Here is a 22011-nt window from a genome sequence, read left to right as displayed (position 1 = left end):
GTATTTTTATACCCAGACTTATTTGTTCTAGTATTGAGGATTGATTTTGATGGAGACCAGAAAACACTTCAGTAAGTCACTCTGGATAAGGTCACCTGACAACTGCTGTAAATGTAAATACAAATGTAAATGCGTGTTCACTTACCTGCAGGATAGAGCAAGTTCTTCACCACGTGAACCACTCCATTGGAGGCCATGAGGTCATTATCTCTAACATTCAGTGAGTTCACATTAATGGAGTTATTGACCTGAAAAGAGAGAAATGCAGTAATTGCATTTAATATAATAACTATATACACACCCTTAACAACGTTACAATATAAAGCTGATAATAAAGTGATTTAGATGATAAATATTAGCTCTGAACAGAGGACCTGTCTAGGGAGTATGGACTGAAGAGGTTGTAATATTTCAGTGTAGATCAATCATTCAATAGAATTAAGACATAACAAGGCCAATGAACTAAGAAGGACATTAAGAGGTTATTCTGCACCATAATATCGGAACAAGCATAAGCTTTAGAACTCAGGCTTGTGTTTATTATTATAATTATAAGAAGCAGTCATACATATGTTGTTATTCTTTACAGGACAAGTACTCAGATAAGACATACTGGGCCTGTTTGCAGAACCACATACCACATACCCTCAGTTACTGTAACAGAATTTGTGAGAAATTAAAAAAAAGTGATTGTTCTTATTTTTGGACAGAAACATGAAGGCAAGAGGATCTTCTAGGAGATGACGCACAATACGTGCTTTTAGTGATGACAGCTTATCGCCAGGAAGGCAGATATTTATCAGTGCGGAAAGACTTAACATGCACACACACACACACACTATATATATAAGCTATGAGGTAGGAAATAAAGTCCCCCTAGAGTTAAAACAGCAGTAAACAATATACAATGTTCTGCAGAAACCTCTTATTTCAACAAATAGAACTTTGCCAAGTGTTTCCAACAGTTTCATCTGACTTACTAACTTTAGACACACATTTCACAATGGGGAAGTTTTGATCTTTAGGTCTTCCTCATCACACTGATATAGCTCCCTCTCAGTTAGCATTGATAGGGGGTTTAAATTGCAGTGTAGATTATGTATAGTAAGCTAATGATTAGATCTCTTTTTCAATTAGAGCTTCTAGATAGTAATATAATGTATGTAGCCAGTTTGGTCCTGTTGTCATATGGTTAGGGCTAAACTTATATCAGTGCTTTTATCACTCAAACCCCCTCACTGTGTTTCAACGCATTAAGGACCTCTGCCAAATCTAGGAACAATGGCTTATTTTTATTCCCTTTGGAATTTCCGTATTGTAAATGAAAGACATACAATGTAGCAGGAACAGAATATTTTCTCTGAAGTGTACAGTATAATGTGAGTGGGGAATGCACTCACATACCCTCTTTCAGGAAATGAAAACAGTATGATATGAGTTTGCGAATTGTGAATCAGAACCCAGAGCTTTGTCTGACAGTGTAACAAAGGAAACCTCATTGCTTGTCAAGTCTTTCCTTTTTCAGACTTTCAGTATATTATATATACACAGTGGGCTCCAAATGTCTGAGAGCACTACTGAAAATGCTTCTATTTTGCATTAGTTTCTAATTTATACAAGTTTCATTACAAATTTTTACTCGAGTGAAAAGTAGAATCATGAAATTTAAGAAACATGAATTTCAGAGTTTCTTAGTATTTGGTACATCTCCTTTTTGCTTTAATGACAGTGTGCACTCGAGCTGGCATGGACTCCACAAGTTTGTACAAAACCTTATGATGCATTTTAGATCAAATCCTTCATAGTGTCATCTGAACACGTGCTTCAGTAGAAGAGCTTAGGCATGAGGAAAATCTGACCTTTTGTACAAAGCAGTTAACAGGGACAATATCACAAATTTGCTTACATTTCAATAGGGACCTCAATAGTGCAGAATCTTGAATATTTAATATTCAAAATATTGAACATTTACTTTCTTTGTTTTAAATATTTCAAAATTCTAAAACCTTTTGTTTATTTCCAACTTTAAATGAAAAGAAAAATTCCCAGATTTTCAATGTGGTCTCAGACTTTTGGACCCCACTGTATGTATAAATGTATGTATATATGTGTGTGTTTGTGTGTGTGTGTGTGTGAGAGAGAGAGAGATAAACAGGATGTGCAAACACCAGGATTACGGTTGCTTTATGACTAGTAGACAAATGCTGCCATTTTATTTTTTGGGTTTTTACAGAAAATGTCAGTGTTCCCTGATCCCCAGCCAGCAACCACTTCACACATCACTCACGCAAGCACTTATTCTATTGTAAATATCCAGACTTCCGATTAAACACACCTGCTCACAATCACACACACGCCTTTAAATAACCTAGACTTTCAAAGACTCTTGGCAAAGTCTTGCTCCAGGATTATTCCTGTCACCTTACTAAAGCCCTTGATTATTGCCCATTTTGTCTTTGACTTCTGCTTTGTTTATTGTTTACCTGTTTGCCCAATCCTGTTTTTGTTTGTTTGCCAATAGTCTGATCTCTTGCCTGTTCATTGTTTTGGGTATTGCCTAGTGCTATTAGGTTGTATGTCCTGGTTGTTTTTAATAAAAGACAAAACCAGCACTTGTGTTTGTCTTTCTGCCTTCATAAGTCAGCAACTGCTGCATGAGGCAAGCCAGAAAAAAAAAGATTATTAATCATTTAAAAAATTTGTATAAATATCTGTTTATTACTGCTTATGATTAGCATATGGTCCAAAGTTAACTAAGCTCTTAAAAACATAAGTTTATTTTAGGCCAAATTTGCAAATATGTTACTTGCAACCCTGTTACCCATTTGCAAAATTATATATATATATATATATATATATATATATATATATATATATATATATATATATAAAATCATATCTGTAAATATAATTATATGAATATTATCAATATATCAAATATATCAAATATCCACAGAAAATAAGATATTAACTGTTGTTCATGTTTTGGACACCTGTAGTTTCATCGTGCCAGCTAAATGAAATAAACCCCCCTCTTGTTTTTTGCTAAAATGTTCTTAAAACATTACTAAAAGGATAATATACATAAATTATAATAACTAGAGCCATAAGTTAAAACAAGATAAATTAACTAAAACTGAACTAGGTATAATGTACAACACAAAGTAAAAAAGAAATGAGAAATCAAGGAGGTCTTAGTATTGGTAAAAAAATCATTAATTTGCTGGAGAAAAAGCTTATAAATACTACTCAGTAATTATATGTTGGATGACAGCTCAGATGTGGAAATTTTCTGAAAGTTAAGCATATCTTTTCAAACTCCGTTCAAGAGTTAATAAGTTAATCATTGTACAAATCAATAGATAGCAAATAGCCTACTGACCAATCAATGGTTTGTATGAGATAAATCAACGAGTTGTGTGTGAGATGTGGATATGTTTTGTGAAGCAAACCCAAATATGAATCCACGCACAGAAAGCACTTGCAGGTTGTTGCCCTGGATGGTCTTGAGGAGGTTGGTCACTCCACCTTCCAGTCCTCCATTAATGAAGACGCCATTGCTGAAATGGTAGAGCAGGATTGTCCTCAAAATGTTCAAGTCACCTAAACAGAAGTGTGGAAAAATATTGGTCATTTAGGTAAAAAAAAATCTAGCTTTCCTGTGATGGTTACTCCAACAATTTCAACATCTCTGTATGAAGAAGAAACAGGTTTACTGGTGAGAAGCTTCATGTCTTCCTCTGACATCTCCTTGAAGGCTTCATCAGTTGGAGCAAAAATTGTGTATGATCCCTCTTGCTTTAGCATCTCAGTCAGTTCTGCTTTCTCCATCAACTTCAGGAATATTCTATAACATTCCAGGCAAACATTTCCTTAATGCTTTTTATTTATTTGAGAATTTTGGAGAAAAAAAAAAAAGACAAAAACTATGTAACCATTTTGGTAATAAATGGATCCAGTATGGTTTCACTTCATATTAAGCCTCTCTAATAACATTGTAGTTGCACATAAACTATAGAGGCAACTATAATGGCATTCTTCCACCAGATGGTGGAACTAGGACATATGGGTAGTGTAAAAAATAGTGCAAACAACCAACTGATAAAACACAGTTGCACTGATGCCCTGATTATTATCTCTGACTGGAAATGCTTCTCTACCTCCACAAAAATCCTCACAATAGGCTAGTGTAGTGCCTGCAAAAGCTCCTTACTCTTTTTAAAGTCTGTTTTCTGGTATATTTAAGAGATTGTAAGTGTACAGCAATTTAATATTTCAGATTCATTTATTTCAAATTCATTATTTGTTTACCCACAAAAACATTTTCTTATTGCTATGTAGCTCGATCTTACATTTCTTCCCTATGATCCGTTTAGTTTGGGCGAATCTCAAATGGCTTCCTATTGACTTTGTTTGTGCCCTACAAAGGATATAACATTATAGCAGTGAAGACTTTACCTAGTGCCATCACGAAGAGTGTAAAAAGATATTTAAGATTCAGACGTTTGTTTAATGTTGTCTGGGAAGGATTCACTAAAGATTAAAAGACTGATACGCTTGGTTGTGTTTGGGAGCATGCTCTACCATTAAAAGAGTGAAAATATTTGTGGGCAAGATTACATGTTGGTTCTCTCCAAACTCCGCCCCTTTGTAACTCCACCCCAACCTACAATGCTAAAGCTACAATCCACTAGACCAGGATAGTCCTGAGCACGCATTTCTTGCAAAAATGTGCCGGCCACGCTGTTTGGTAGAGAGGTTCTTGGCACCTATACTACAATAGTCTTATTTATATCTTATAAGTCTTACTTATATCTTATGTAAATATATATGTATCAATTTCAGGTTTAGCCTTAGCAATGTTTTCCTGTGCTTGTGCCCCTCAGGTAATCACGACTATTGCTAGACCTGAGTTTATCCAATTCCGTTTTATTGTACTCCAGGCTTGTAGCGTTTCCACTGTTTGAAATCCTTTGCCATTGCGGAACCAGCAGTTGACCTGCTACTTACACAGATTTCAGACTACCACTGAAACTGCCTTTCTTCACCTTCCTTTTTTTTTTTTTTCTTTTTTTTTTTTAGTAATTTCTCATTCCTCACACATAAGTCATGATACCAGTTTTTCAGTAATTATGTGTTACTGATACTTCTGGAAATAAATAATGGTAACTTGTGTAACTCACGTGAAACGGTCATCGGCCTTCAGCGTTTCAAACATGGTCTTCTCTGGCAATCGAATTAATGAACGCATTAAATGAAGAGCACCGTTGCTTCCCTCTTTACTGCCTCGGATCATGCAAGCATTCTCAATACACACGGCCTAGCACACACAAAAGTAAAGCATTAATTATACATGCTCTGGGCATAGCTAATGAAGTGACAGCTGAAGTTAAACAGCTGACAAGATGCTGGCAGGCATAATACATCATTTTCAGGAAGGTTGAGAAAATAAGAGAAGGAAGGAAGGAAGGAAGGAAAGCAGGCAGTTCTCTATAACAGATTTATGGAGGGAATAGAGATAAATAAATCACCACAAATTTAGGACGTAAATGAATCAGTTTTTTGCCCCTGCCAACCAGCATCCACCATCCTTCACTCTTTGTAGTGATGTACAGATGCTACCTGCTTCTTTTTTCTTTCACATTCTTTAACACATATTCACTTAGAGACACTAACCGTACGGTAAACAAAGACTCTAAGCAGCTTCCCTCCCAGGGTCTCCAGCAGCTGACCATTGTAAAGGTCCTTCAGGGTGAACCTGCTCTTCAGGATGTGGTTTTCAAGAATAATCCTCAGCAAATGCTGGTCCAAAGCCATTATTTCATCTAAAACAAATACAGATCACCAGAACACTGCATTGACTATTGTCAGTACTCATTATTAGTTGTTATGTACAGTTGGAGTCCAAAGAAGCCCACTATCAGACTGTTCTTATTTTATCATGAAGATGTAATAGAATTTGGTCAAATTTTATTTCTCAAGCAAATAATCAATATGTAATAATTTCTTCTTTAAAAAAACAAAACAGTGCATTGTGGGAGATTCAATCTCATTGTGAGAGATTGCAAAATTTAATGTTTTCCCTGTGTGTAAAAAAATAGAAATACAATAATGTAATTATTCAATACAACATAAAGTGCCACCACAAGCCGTCAGAACAGCTTAAATGCATAGACGGTATATATCTCTGGAATTGGACTGGCGCACCACAGTCCTAAATGTCTCATAGGTGTTTAATTAGGTTGAGATCTAATTAAACCTAAAATGTGAAGGCCATAGGCCATTATAACTTATATCATTGTCATACTCATCAAAGCATTCAAAATGTGGATAGGGCATTATCATCCTGAATGAGACCACTCCCATCAGGATAGAAATAGTATAAAGGTGATTATTCAGAATAACTTTGTATTGATTTGCAGTGATGCTTCCCTCTAAGGGGAAAAGTAGACACAAACCATGCCAGCAAAATGCCCCCACACCATAACAAAACTACTGCTGTTTTCTTTCATTTGTCACCTCTCTGTATATTAAATCCCAGCTACTATAAATAAATAGGAAATTATATAAATAAAAAAAAAATGTCATCACAGCAACTTTAGAAAATTAAGTATTTTGTGTGCAAAGAATTAAAAACTACATTAAATTAGTTCTCAAATCAGCTAATAAAACTGGCCTAATATTACTTATCAGTACTTTAAAAAGGCCTCCTTGATACTGAACCTGTCTGATTTTTCCATTATCTCAAAAAGCATGTTGTTTTTTCTGTGTCTTTATTTAGAGGCCTGTTGCTGTGGTGTGGTGAACGTACTGGTGAAGACACCATTGAGAGGGGCAAGGAGTGTGTACTCAGTCCCAGGCTTCATGGCTGCAGACAGGCCCATCTCAGACACCATGTCCCCGAACATTCTCTGGGAATCACCTACCAGTTCCGTCACCTGCTTAGCTTTAGTTAGAGAAAGAAAAAGAGAGAGAGAGAGAGTGAGTGAGAATGTCAGGACAACACCACTTCATTAGCAGCACTTCATCAAACTATACCTGTAGCATATGACGTCATGGAATAAAAGTCATTGTTTCCGTCAATAAATTTTGAGCATATATTATATTATAGCACTATTATCTCTGTGCTAAAAATATTTATATTGTAGCACAGAGATTATGCTCAGGTCATTTTCACCTGAGAGGATATGTTGAAAAGTACTGGTCTTTGATCTGAAACAAAAAATATGACCTCCATGTCCTGTTTGTACTACAGGTTACATACACTAGTCAGGGTGGTGGAAAAAAAAACCATGATGCAGACATTTTTTTACTTAAGGTCTGACAGCATGTTTACAATAAGGTACCCCTCCAAAAGTATTGGAACAGCAAAGCCGATTCTTTTATTTTTGCTATACACTGAAGACATTTGGGTTTGAGATCAAAAGATGAATTTGAGATGAAAGATCAGAATTTCAGCTTTCATTTCCTGATATTTAGATCTAGATATGTTAAACATAGAACATGGCACCGTTTGTTTGAACCCACCCATTTTTCAAGTGATCAAAAATATTGACTGACAGGTTTAATTTTAGTTTAGATGTAAAATTGTAACTGTTAGAATTTGCTTGGGTGGTGTTATATGTATACAAATCCAGATTAAATAGGCTGATAATAAGACCTGCATTGTGTTAAGAGGTGGGACACTAACCTGAGTCAGGCATGAGCACTTGGTCAATGAGGTGAATAACTCCATTGCTGGTGATGATGTCCTTCTTCAGTACCATTTTAATGCCATTAACGGTGAGGCTGTCACCATCACAGCCAATCTCAATTACACTGCCCTCCAGTGTCTCATATGCAGTGCCAGCCATGATGGCTTCTGAGCACTGGACTGAGCTCAGAAGGTGGTAGTTTAGAAAGGCTAGGAAAAAAAAAATACAAATTCAGAAAATGTGTGGAAAGATGTTTACACTTTAAAGACAGGAAAATACTTTGGCTATTAATTATTCACCAAAAGCTTTTTTCTGAGGAAAAAAAAAAACTATCAGCTAAAATTTCTCTCTTTTTTTGCACCGGTTAATAAACAGCCTGGCAATTCCTCTGAAAAAAATACTTGGGTGTCCCTGGCTAATAATAAACTTGCCAATAAAACCCAGATGAACTCAATTTAAGAAGTAAAAATATTCTGGGCACATAAGGGGCTTCTATCATTGCATTATTAACCTCAGACAATCTTATATCCAACCGCTCTATAGTGCCAAAATCCTGCTGGTATACTCAGAGGAGTAGAGAATGGATGTAAATGGAGAATGCATGGAAAAATGTTCTCACTATTGAGTTAAAATGCTTTTGGATTATACGTCATTCACATGGTAGATAATTTCCCAGGAAGCTCTGCAAAGTGCACAAAGCCCAGTGTAATCCTGTGAACACCCACTCAGTCCTTCCTGTACTGACGCTGTCTAGACATTGCTTGCCAGCAGCTACTGTATGCACATTATCACTTTCCCAGGACCTCAGCCTGCTCTGCTAATTCTCACTGTCTGTTTATGCACTCTATATGTGTGTGTGTGTGTGTGTGAGTGTGTGTGATGTGTAGGTGGAAAGTCCTATCCAATATCTCTCTATGCTTGTGTTCCTCTGTACACTCGCCTACCTTCAGTATTGAACAAACCCATTTCATGCCTTCCCAAAAAAACAGGCTCGATATTTTACCCAGAACAGTACAGTCTCAAGGAGGTCTAGCATTGTGTTTCACTCTTTTCCAAGCTGCTGGAGTGTGCAGCTCTCACCTCTCCTGATGACTAAGCGTCTAGTTGGTTCGGCCAGGAATTGGACAAAGGCTCTAGCTCTGAAATAATGAAGCCTTCTGCTGAATCAATTCTCTCACCGCTCATTCCTGTCTCTTCAACTGACACGTGAAATTTCATTATGGTTTAACATTGTTTAACATTGAAACGCTGCTAAAAGTCCACATCAACTTTTGTAACACTATATAGGGGTTAATGCGAACCCATAAACAAATTTTAATAAAGACAGGTAGTAAAAATACGCTTATACCTATTTTAGAATATCTCCTGTTTAGGAGTGGATGGTATGGCCAAAATTACATATCATAGATTTTGAAAACCTTTTCACAATACACAATATATACACTGTGATTTTGCTTTCATAACAGAAAGCCAGCAAACAATAGTGGCACATTTAAGGTTTATATAGTATAGTGACAATAGTGGCACATTTAAGTTTACAAGGATGAAAAACTAAGTTCAATGACATTTCTATCTCATGTCTACACAGATAAATAAATGAATTAATTATGATTATAATGTTGAAATTGATGTTTTCAGTGGAAAAACCCTGGAAATAACTACAAATCATTTACTTTTTAAAATTCATCATCATTCATCTTCTAAACCAATCCTGGTAACACTGGGCCCAAGGCGGGAGAATGTACTTGGCTGAGACTACAGTCTTTCTCAGGGCACCATTCATATAGATATTCACACCTATGGGCAATTTAGCATAGCCAAACTGCCTAGCTCCATGTTTTTGGATAGTGGGAGGAAATTGGATAACCCAGAGGAAACCCATGTGAACATGTGAAACTCCACACAGACAGTAACCCGAGCTCAGGTTCGAACCCTGGAGCTACGAGTCAGCAATGCTACCTACTGTGCCACCATGCTGCCCTACTTTTTAAAACCAAATAATTAAATAATACATTCTAAATAATACATTCTCCTTAGACTTATTTTCACATTCCTACTTCTCTTACATTTCTAATGTTAATTAGCAATTCATTCTCAGAATATCTTTAGCAGTTGTTGGATTTACACTTTCATTCAAATTTCTGGTAGTTCTGGAAATGTGTACAAATTTTGGATAAGTGACCCACAAAAAAGTCATTGTTTATCAAGCTACAGCATGATTTAAGCATTTCCTGCCAGGAACAGAGAATGGGATCAGAATGTCTTGACTTTGGACGACCCAGAGACTGTGGTTAGAGCTGCTGTTTGTCCACTGTCTGAAAATCTAACATGGTTTTCAGTAGTCCGCATTCATGTCATTCGAAACAGGAGACATAAACCTTCAGAGTCTGTCAAGGAATAATAGCAAAAGACTGTTTTCTTAAAGTGCCTTTATTTGCTGTACATACCTCAACAGTGATGGAGTGTCTAAAATCCACTGTAGGAAACTGTAGGAAACCCTGACTTAATCCTAGACAGAACTTTTAAAGTGTAGTTATTATTGATAACTATCAAGTGTTAATGTCTATATTTGCCAGTATGCCAAGCTCTTACCTTGAAGCACAGTCTTGTCATTTAGGATCCGTTCAAGAACGTCGCTGTCCAACTGTTCAAAGGCCTTATTGGTAGGAGCAAAGAGAGTATAGTGGCCAGATTTGCCGAGTCTTTCTAATAAGCTTGCTTCCACATTAGCAGCTTCCTGCACAGACAGCAAAACATAGTATTAGTGCTATTACTATTAAATTTATACATTGAGAACTGCTTTCATTTATATATTCTATTTATATATTCTATCTTATATATATATATATATATATTACCATATTTTCTTATATATTTAATTTATTTTTATTTCATAATTCATTAACAAGACCCAGGATTATAGAGACAGAAGAAATATTGCACAGTGAGTTTTGGTTTGTTTAGATTGGATGAATGTGTACTAGAGCACAGTTCATAGAAACGAAAAACTTTGAACTGTTCGGAAGATACATAGTCTACTTTTTAAAGTCACATCCTATTTGTCTTTTCTAGCTTACAGCATGTCTTGAAATCTATTCAACAATTTCAGCATAAATAATCTAAAAGTTTAGATGCGAATGATCTACATGTTGATCTACTATGTGGTACATACTGTGGTTCTTAGTCATTAACACACAGTCATTACCTTACTAAACCTAAACATTACCTTATTAACCATGCACTATGTATATATACATGAGTGCAAAAGTGTGCAACAATTAGGACAAAAAATGTTTTCTCTTGCTTTTGCATTGTTTGTCATTTTTGAGTATACATTCATTTTTAATATTTTGGAATTCTATAAAATGTAAAATAGAGGTATATATTTTATTCAAATCTAAAAATTTAATGACTTAGAAGTGAATTTTAAAAACATATAAAAATCTACACAAATGTGTAATGATAGTGTAGGCAACAACACGTACACGGAATGAGCTGAGTTCCTCATTGCTTTGAATGACATCCCTGATGCTGTTTCCGACTGCACTGATGACACGGTCAATGACATGTACCACTCCATTTGTGGACACCTGGTTGGCATGAATGATCCTGGCACAGTTAACTGTCACAACCTGCAGAACATAGAACAACAATCAGAAAAACTTATGATGAACAATCCCGACCAAAAAGGTTTCTGGTCTTTTTTGTTCAACACTTTTAAAAATATATAAAAAAATTTCTAAAAATATAAAAATATTTCTAACAAAAATGTAACAAGTAAAAGAAACAAATAGATTAGAAAATAGATTATGAAATTAGAAAATAAAAATAAAAATAAAGATACAGTATATTTTAAGTCCTGCAAGGTTTTTCCAACCAACAAATTATGGATATCTCAGGGTTTTAAAAATGTGTTACTTGGTAATAAGCATGAGTAAAAGTAACTTTCACTATGAAACTGATTTCTCATCAGATCAGTCTCTAACCTGTCAACAAAAACATATTTCTGCATGGTGTTTATTTTGATACGTACTCCATTAGAATAGTGGTTGATGTGCAGTCCCTGTTTGTTGTACATCGACTGCAGGGTCATGTCATTCTTCAGGTCTTTGGTAAGGAAACGTTTTTTGACCATGTGGTAGTGCAAAGTGTTGTACAACTCTGTCTGTGCGTTGTTCACAAGGGCATTTCTAGCAGTCTGCATAATAGTAAAAATATACTTCATCAATATAATCAATGTTAATATTAACATAGTAAAAAGGGGGCGGGGGTGGGGGGTGGGGGGAAGGGGGCGGGGTCCACTATTACAGTAAAAATGACTACAAGATGAAAAGTATCTGCTTTAATACATACAACATCTAACTGTTCCCAGGCATCACTGCTAGGAGCAAACATGGTATAGGAGCCAGCTCCATCAATCTCCTCCCTGATTTTGGACAGGTCAGAATACTGCTGTGTGATATCCAGTTTCAGCAGACCCAGTGTTCCATAGATGGTGTCAATAGGGATAGCTGAAGAACGAGGTAAAATACAAGCAGAAGGAGAAAAATATTTCATTTAAAGCAATTTTATTCACTACATTAAACCTTTTGTAATGTAACAATTGTTAAAGTTTTTTTTTTTTTTGCATTTCTGCATTCATCTAGTCAGTGTTACTCATGTAACCACCTGATCTTAAGTTCTAATGTTCTGAATCTACTCTTACTCCAAGATCATTGGAGAAAGAAGCTGTGTGCTTTGGATAAGAGTTTTCATGTAATATGCATGGGTTGCTGCAAATAGCCATCACTGCTCACTGTGGAATTTGGTAAAACCACAGAAAAACCCTACACACATTCCACTTTTGGCTTTTGATTTGTTGTCTTAATGATATGCATAAACTGCTATCATTACACCCTGCAATCACACCACATTTAAATATTGTGTAGATCAATTAAGAGCAGATATACCCCAGCTATAGTGTGAACATTAAGGTTATCATTAGGTTAAACTCCTTTCTCTATACATGAACTAAATAGGTCGCTGCATGTGTTATTGCACATTACATTATGCCATGTGTAATTATATTCTTTTGAACATATTGCATCTGTCTGTGATTCCATGTTAATATGGAGTTTCAGCTTTAGAGTATCCACTACATAACACTCCTAAGAAAAAGGATTCTTCAATGGTTCTTAAAACATTCTTCACTGGATAATTAAGGTTTCTTAGTTTCCTAAAAGGGTCCTACTTGGAACCCTTTGTGATAGGAAAACACACTACAGTACATAAAATCTACATAGAATCATTAAGGTTCCCCAGGGGGACAACCAAAGAACACTGGGTTCTAAATTTTGAATTCTACAGGGTGTAAGTAAGCAGAGTTAGCTAGAACTTTGAGAGAGACGTTAGACCTACCTACATAGGTTTCACTTTTAATCCTTTAATTTTTTTGTAAATGCAAATTACTTTGAATGTTTATGGTTGATGTTTACATCCTTTAAATCCTGTGAAAATGCAAATGTTCATAGATAACAGACTGTGTCACAGCACCAGTATCTATTTGGATGAAATGACTCTTTAATTAAATATCCTATTTTTAACTCATATCAGATTTGCACATAAATCTCTTGCTAGCCTTATCTCTAAACTTATCATTCTCTTCAAGGTTTTTATTTCTCTTTTATTACTCTGCTATTATAGATTGTGATGCATTAATTTATTGATTTCTGCACTGAAATAATATGATATTAAATTCTAAGGTCAACTTCTTCCAGAAATACTCAGCTTATACCAAGTAATTAATTAGGTCAATGTCCTAAATCCTCACCAAATTTTGCCATTGTGTGCAAACAAACATTCTTTTTTCATGTCATTCATTTATCTTCAATAATTACTTTATCTTGGTCATGGTTGTGGTGAATTGGGAACTCAGGAACACTGGGCATGAGGCAGGAATACAACCTGGATGGCATGCCAATCCATCGCAGGGCACCATGCACACAAATTCATGCCTAGGGGCAATTTAGTTGCCAGTCCACCTACTAGCATGTTTTGGGAAGTGGGAGGAAATCAGAGAATCAAGAGGAAATCCACACAGACACAAGGAGAACGTGTGAAACTGCATAGACAGTAACCCAAGCTCAGAGTCCATTCAAACAGGGTAAAATACGACAGGGCAAAACAGATTCACTCTAAAGAGTGAAAATAAACAGGATATATAGAAATATAGACATACATTGATAAAACATGTGGTTGCTTTATGCACTTATTTAGGCACGCATTGATGAAGGTTACTATAAGTAAGAATAATTTCTATAAGAATGGTTTCTGCTGTAACTTACATAGTGTTTGCTGCACTGTTTGAAGTGTTTGCAGACTGGGGTAATCTTTGCATTCCCATTCTGAACATATAGCTAATGAATAACTAGATTTAATAACCTCAGGATAAGCCTAAGCCCAAAGTTCCTGCCATAACATGACCCATAATTTTAACAAAAGCCTATAAGATTTTGTGAATATGGCATTCTTCCCAGTTTAAACAAAAAGGAGCACTGATGCATAAACAGAAGTATGTTGATGCAGTACTGAAGTAATTCCTGGAATTTTACCTTAACAGGCAATACCAACCTGCAGGGCAGCCACGCATCCCCTCCAGCTTCATATAACCAGGACAGCATTCATATAATACAATCCTGCAAAATAAGCCACAAAGAAAGTCGCTAAGCTTTAGCCTTACAGTCTAATGGACCAGTCAGGTTCAACAAACTGATGATAGTACAACTGATCATATAGACAAACTACAAATCTCAGTGAAATAAAGTTAGGCCTTGATGTACATTCTATTTATTTATTCCAAAAATGATTCATCCAGGCTTTACTCGGTCCAGATCATTCCTTGAATAGCATTTCATTAACAATAAATCATCTTTTTCATTTAATATTCATTTAATGACTAATTACACAGATTGGTTAGTGGCTCTGAACTGAGAAGAGAAGATCAGTTTTATCAAGTATTATAAGTTTTTGTGCCAAAAGTTAAAAATTGGAAACTTCTTTGAACAACAAATGCAGATTGATTAACCAAATGTGAGTACCTGTTAACAAATACTATATATGCTAAATATAGACATATATTCAATGAAATAAAATACCAAGTGAGGAACAAGAATACTCAGTAAGTAGAGATATTGCATATGAATAGTTTCAGTAGTCGAGAAATAACTACAGCTTGATTTGAATTTGAAATTTGAGCAGATTTTGTAGTCAGAAAAGTAATCAGCAGGATATGATGATTACTGTAATGCGATTGGAAAACTTCAGTTTATCATTTAAAATAGGATTCTTAGTCATGAATGGACTGTGAGCATATAGATGGTGATTGGCACTTCCAATGGGGGAGTACTTTATTGGTAGGTATATCACCTTCAGGTCATGGGTATTCATCAATGAAGAGATGTTAGAAAGGCAACGGAAAGGAAGTTGACCTTATCACTGAGCCTAGTGATTTAGCATAAAGAGGGAACAATAGTGGACCAAGTACTGACCCCCGAAAGACTCCAGTATTAAGGATGTGAGGAAATCGGACCTTTCAGAGAACCAGTCAGAGCATAACTCACAATCCCAAAGTCGGTTAGAGTGGAAATGAGAATCTGCCAATTCACAGTGTCAAAGGCAGCATACAGGTCAAAGAGGATGAGTACAGAAGGACTAATTCGTAAAGCCTCAGTGACTGAAAGGAGGACCATTTATTTAGAACTCATGGCCCTGTAACCAGACTGGTTGGCATCCAGGAGGTCATTTAGATGAAAATCTGTAGACAGTGGTCCACGTATTGCATGTTCCAGGTTCTTGGACAGAAATGGGATGAGGGAAACAGGTCTGAAATTAGCAAACTTAGTGGGGTTGAGGGTAAATTTTTGAAAGTCAAGAGACCAGACCACTTCATAGAGAGAGACCAATGTTGTTGGTCCTCCATGTACCACCAAAATATCTCCGGCTGCTCGAGGAATGGACTCTGCAAGACCTCTAAAGGTGCCCTGTGGAATCTGACACCAAGATATTAGCATCAGATCCTCTTAATTCCTGTAAGTTGCGAGGTGTTCCAGCACATCCCTCAGATGCTCGATCAGATTAATATCTGGGGAATATGTGCAGTATGGCAGGGCACATTATCCTGCTGAAAGAGGCCACTGCCACTGGGGAATACCATTGCCATGAAGCGGTTTAGGTGGGTGACAAGTGTCAAAGTAATACCCATATGATACCTGGACCCAGGGTTTCTCAAGAGAACATTGCCCAGAGCATCACACTCCCTCCACCGGCTTGTCTTCTTCCCTCGGTGCTTCCTGGTGCCATCACCTTAGTGGTCATAATGTTTTAGCTCATCTGTGTATGTTGATCATAGCTGTCACTTACCGTGTAAGCTTGCTGAGATTGTTTGGAGAAGCTTGGAAAAGGGACTATATTTCACTATATTGAAATAATTAATCTATGAAGCCATGCAAAAATAATTTTTTAAATTTTGTATACACACAGGCGCTCAAAGGAGATGACATAGACACTATTTCTCTGAGGTATATGCAGCTAATATTGTATATTTACTCCAATATGTATCATTTGTACAGTTGAGGATAAAAGTTTACATACACATAGGCTAAAGAGCTTCAGTCTCAGTTTTTCACAACTCCACATATTTCATGTTACCATATATTTCTTTTGGTAAGTCAGTTAAGGAATCTATTTTGCTCATGTCAGAGATCATTTTGAAAAATCAATTCAAGAATTTCTAGTTTAATTGACTATATCAGAATTCCAGTGGGTCAAAGTTTACATATACCAAGTTGAGTATCTATCTAAACAGTCTGGAAGATTACAGAAATTGATATAATGTCTTTTACAATCTTTGGATTGGCAACTGACATAATTTGGAGTTAACTGAAGTCTAGGTGATCACCAGCCTTTTGGAGGAGAGTTCTCTGGTCAGATGAAAAAAAAATAACTGTTTCGCCATAATGATCAGTGCTATGTATGGAGGAACAAGGAAGAGGCTTTTAATCTGAAGAACACCGTCCCAACTGAGAAGCATAACCTCAAGACATCAGCCAGAAAATTTAAACTTGGTCACAGGGTCTTCCAGCAGAAAAATGATCCTAAGAATACCAAGTTGTAAACAAAATGGTTTAAAGACAACAAAGTGAAGGTATTGGAGTGGATATCACAAAGTCCTGGCCTGAATCCCATACAAAATTTGTGGACTGAACTGAAAAGCAAGGAGGCCCACAAAAATGACTGAGTTACACCAGTTCTGTCATGAGGAATGGGCACAAATTCCAGAAAAGTATTGTGAGAAGCTTGTGGAAGCCTTCCCCAAGCATTTGATTCATGTTCAAGCAATTAAAAGGCAATGCCAGCAAATACCAACAGCGTGTATGTAAACCAATGCCTGTATATATGGGTGGACAACATGGCATCATTTAGTCCCAATGTGGATTATTGAATCATTGGTTGAATTAAAAGTCTTGGCGCAGTGGTCAAAATAGGAGCCAGAGTCTGTGCTGTAGAGATTTTAGAGACAGAGCATGAGCAGTAGATACAGCCAGTCAGACAGTGGGTCTGTCTCTTGCCCACCCATATTGGCTAGGCAAACTTTTCTGGTTCATGCCAGTAGCACAGATGTTGAGAGCTATTACCTGAAGTGTAATGTAAGACGCTGCAATTGAACATTTGATTAATTTGTAAAATGCTAAATTGTAGTCGTATAATTTGCACAAGTATATTGATTTTACCATTTTCAGGAAAAGATTTTAGAGCTTTGAGTCATGGCTGACTGAGCTACAATTTGTTAGCTAGCTGCCATTAAATCATCTTTCATGTTAATCAATCTTATAAGTAGCTAATATAACATACCAACTGAAAATATACCAGTAAACAGCAGTCACTTACCTTAACACATTCTGTCAGTGGAGTATGTTTAATATGGAGTGACTGGCTAACCTTATCAATAGTAAATTGTTATGAAATTTAGCTAATGTTAGCCGCTTTGGTTTAAGCCATCACTTCCTTCACTCACATTGGTTTGCTAGTTATAATATCAGTAAAATGAGGTAGATTAGACATCAAAATGAGCAACATACTGAAAAGAAACTGCAGAGAACTCCCCACTGCGTGTCTGTTTATCTGAACGGTTTACAGTAGAATAAGACATGACTTTGCTACAGAAGCTTCAGGTGTTTGTTGGAAATTAGGTGCCCATTCATGAGGCCATGTCCACAACTGTCAATCACCTCATCAACCACACTCTTTTAATTATCATCAAATAACTCCTATAAAAAGCAATCATTGCAAGGAAAATAATTGGGGAGATATTAAGGTCAAATCAACTTGTAAAAATGCAGAATACTTTTCCTGAAAATAATTTGTGGAGACGCAACTTAAAATGTAAGTTTGACCCGTCTTACATTCACTAATGAGAATGGGCGGGGTTAAAAAAATGTACTGCAGCCAGCCACTAGAGGGGCTCAGAGACATCTTGGCTTCACCTTTAAACTGGTGTTATGACATCCACATTGATGTAAATGTTTGACCTGCTGAAAATCTGATATAGTAAATAAAGGCTGAAATAGGTCTCTCTCTTGGTTATTATTTTGAAATTACCCTTTAGGGAAATACAGTAGATACCCTAATTGACAACACAGGTAACGAAAATGTGTGGTGTTGTGAAAAATTGAGTTTGGTTGTCTTTAGCCTAGGTGTATGCAAACTTCTGTAAACTGTACATAATTGGATTTATATATAATTATAAATAAAGTTATAGTCTTAACTGCATTTTATTTCCTCTTACTTTTATTCTACATTGTCTTGAAATGGAATAATTGCATTATTCCATAGTGTGATGTAGCCACTCTCCGAAAAAAACATCTGAACATTTGAAAACATAATATATCAGAGATATAATAAAAAAAGTACTGGAAGGAGATCAGTACAGAGGGGAAGATATTGATGATGGAAGCTAACTAGAAATACACAGATGTTATTTGGACAGCAGATGTATTGTATGTCACACTACATTATGCAAGTAGTCAACTGACAACAAAAAGGCAATCTGTTTATCAAATTTCTTTTTCTGTCCCCTTAATTTTTTATGTGGGTGGGTTAAAGGGGTTGATTTAAATGCTATTAAGAAAAAAAAAAACTTCTGCCATGAGAGCAATAAATTAAAAAAAATCTAGCCACCTTCAAGATGTGAACTGTGTACAAGTAAATTTAAACTGAATGGGCCACCCAAAAATCCTTTTTTTCCCCTGAAAAACTCTATCCAGGAATTGCACTAAATAGTGCCTCAGTTCTACTCACTATTCAAAGAGTACTTGAACACTAGTACAGACCTCGCCACTTGTCTTGATATTTTGAGTAGCTTACTTTACAATTTCTGAACAATTTACAAAATAATTGTACTGTAATGAACAATGCCCCATTCTTCATATCTGCCTTGGTTCTTCTAGCAGGCTTGTAAACTGTATTTAAATTCAGTAGGGGATATAGATTAGACATTACATTTTTGCCAAAAACATTTCATAGCAGTATGGTTCTTGTATGCTAGCAATGTGGCTGAGCAATTTTTGAACCCATGTGCCAATTTCACATGCATACACTGGCATTCATGGAAAATGCAACATATTGTGTGTGAATGTTTTCATGTGTTTGAACACAGGCAAGATGTTTTGGCAATATTATGTCTTTGCAAAACTGAGACCAGATCATCTTCCATGAATTATGTTACTGTAGGTACTCAAAGCCAGCAGTACATTATGTCTTGAAAGACAAATTCTAACATATAGAAAGGTAGTAAGGTAGAAAAAAAGGATGCAAAAATCAGAGTTGCTCTAAGTAGCAGATCTCCTTTCATGAACTCTAGTGGCAATGTTTTGGGTTGGACACAAATTCTAACAGCTCATCTTCCATTTTTCAAACTCAGCTAATGCCTAATTTCCACTTCCTGGCATTAAGGAGATTAGCCTGACAGTTTGTCAACTGATGACTTGCATGGACAAATGCTGCACACACATGATGAAAAATGAAAATCTAAGCCACCCAAATACATCTACTGTGTCTGTCTGTCTGCTTCTGCTTTGTCTCTATTTTCTCTCCCACTTTTCCTGGATTCCAGAATCTCAGCCATCCCAGCCCTCTTGATTACCACTGTTTGTAGACAATACTCCTTATGTCTGAGGCAATGAGCAACTCAACATTTTCCTGCAAGTATATCAGCAAACTGACAAACCAAAATTCCAGGCTAGAGGCAGTCGGGCTTCAGCAGGCACCAGAGAGCATGGTAATGGGCACTATGTTTGGTTTTACCTTATCATGGCAATCTCTTAAAAATGTACTTCCAAAAAGCTTCCATATGTTTCTTTCCTTGTTAGGGGTACAAGTATACAACCTGGCATAGTGCCAGTGACCAGCTCGAGGGAGAGAGATTTAAAATAAAACTGTCTGAAACTGTCTGAATATGTGATAAGGGTTAATTAGGGAGTTCTTTGTAGACATACAAATACAGAAAGAACCAGGCACCTCCTGATACAACAGCTTGCATGGATCATTACTGTACAGTTTTGTGTCACAAAACACTGTTATCAAAGGCTACATATCAGTGTCGGCTTTCGGGGGTGAACACAACTAAGGAAGATGATAGTCTCACTCACTATCCAGTTTAATAGGAACATCTATACACTTGCTCATTTATATAGTTATCCAATTGGCCAATCATGTGGCAGCAGCACAAACAAAACTAAAATAATGCAGATACAGAATCAAACATTAGAATGGGGAAAAAATGTGATCTCTCTGACTTTCACTGTGCCATGGTTGTTTGTCCCAGATGGTCTGGTTTGAGTATTTCAGAAACTGCTGATCTCCTGGCATTTTCATGCACAACAGTCTCTAGAGTTTACACAGAATGGAGCAAAAAACAAAATACACTCTGAATGGAGGGTCTGCAGGCTGAAGCACCTTGTTGATGGGAGAAATCAGAGGATAATGACCAGACTTGTCTGAGCTGACTATTTTAACTCAAATAAGCGCTCTTTACAACTGTGGTGAGCAGACAAGCATCTCAGAACACAAAACACCTAGCTGTTGTAGCCCATCTACCTCAAGGTTCGATGTTTTGTGCATGCTGAGATGCTTTACTGCTCACCACAGTTGTAAAGAGTGCTTATTTGAGTTACTACACCATTCCTGGCAGCATGAACCAATCTGGCCATTTTCTTCTGACCTCGCTTATCAACAAGGCGTTTCCAGCCACAGAACTGTCGCTCACTCAATTTTTTCGCTCAGTGTTTTTTTTTGTTTTTCACACCATTCACACCCTAGCAACTGTTGTGTGTGAAAATCTCAGATCAGCAGTTTCTGAAATACTCAAACCAGCCCTTCAGGTAACCAACATCAATGCCACGATCAAGTTCACAGAGATCACACTTTTTCTTCATTCTGATGTTTGATGTGAACATTAACTGAAGCTCTTGATCTGTATGTGTACGTTTTTTTTGCATTCCACTGCTGCCATGTGATGTAAGCAGTGAATATATTATATAAGCATTATTATCTGTAAATAGATAACAATTCTTAAGGGAAATAAATGCTTGAGGGTGACTAAAATATTAGTGCTCATCTTTTCTGTATGTGCTTGCTTTACACATCCAGATGTATATTTGGACACAGATTGTCATATACACATGCCAAAAGGCAAATAGCTTAAAGATGTGTCTAGTTTGTACATGGCTGGGGCCCCCAGTATTTGAACGGGATCCAGTATGAAGTAAGTGGACTGTGAAGGACTCCTCAGACTACAGCTCATGTTCTCAAACTCCCTAGACGGTAAAGAACTAAAAAAAAAAGTGAATGAACCTTAGATTCAATACCTCTTTAAAGTCTAAATATTTTTGTAGCAGAGATACTGCTGAGGATTTGCTTGAGGATACAAATGGAAGCAATATGTTGCACATTGATTGAAGCTACTGAATTTTTCAAAGATTAAAAATTAAAAAATTTAAAGAAACAAATGTGAAAAATGAAGTGTTCACATAACAAGACACTTGTTTGCCCCCATTGAGCCGATGGTTCCTCCCTATTTTTGTTCACTGGCTAAAGCTATGAAAGAAAATAAGTTTAGATCACAGAAATTACACCCCATGGCTCAGACTCAGTATTTCAACAGAGTGACCTTGCACAAGCTTGCCATATGTCAGCACTGTAAATTCTAACACATGAAACATGTTGGCGTCATCTGATGACTACATTTCTGTGGATCCTGCTTGGCCAAGAGCAATAAACATGG

The 22011-nt window shown here is 36.5% G+C and overlaps 1 protein-coding gene across 2 annotated transcripts in view; it reads right to left on the bottom strand.

Annotated features, from left to right (window-relative positions):
• The window catches only part of postna (periostin, osteoblast specific factor a), a 35688-nt gene that overhangs the window by 10703 nt on the left and 2974 nt on the right, over nt 1–22011 (bottom strand). For both annotated transcript variants that reach the window (XM_026941912.3, XM_026941913.3), the window contains exons 3-14: nt 14304–14368; nt 12048–12205; nt 11728–11892; nt 11180–11326; nt 10287–10431; nt 7691–7903; nt 6812–6946; nt 5677–5825; nt 5184–5320; nt 3717–3847; nt 3473–3603; nt 146–248 (exon numbers count right to left, since the gene is read on the bottom strand). In XM_026941912.3, coding sequence (XP_026797713.3) covers nt 146–248; nt 3473–3603; nt 3717–3847; nt 5184–5320; nt 5677–5825; nt 6812–6946; nt 7691–7903; nt 10287–10431; nt 11180–11326; nt 11728–11892; nt 12048–12205; nt 14304–14368 — 1679 coding nt within the window. The remainder of the gene's footprint in view (nt 1–145; nt 249–3472; nt 3604–3716; nt 3848–5183; nt 5321–5676; nt 5826–6811; nt 6947–7690; nt 7904–10286; nt 10432–11179; nt 11327–11727; nt 11893–12047; nt 12206–14303; nt 14369–22011) is intronic.

The sequence above is a fragment of the Pangasianodon hypophthalmus genome, chromosome 17 (assembly GCF_027358585.1).
Source record: "Pangasianodon hypophthalmus isolate fPanHyp1 chromosome 17, fPanHyp1.pri, whole genome shotgun sequence".
Lineage (NCBI taxonomy): Eukaryota > Metazoa > Chordata > Actinopteri > Siluriformes > Pangasiidae > Pangasianodon > Pangasianodon hypophthalmus.
The sequence above is the reverse complement of the archived record's forward strand: the minus strand, read 5'-3'. Positions and strand labels throughout refer to the sequence as shown.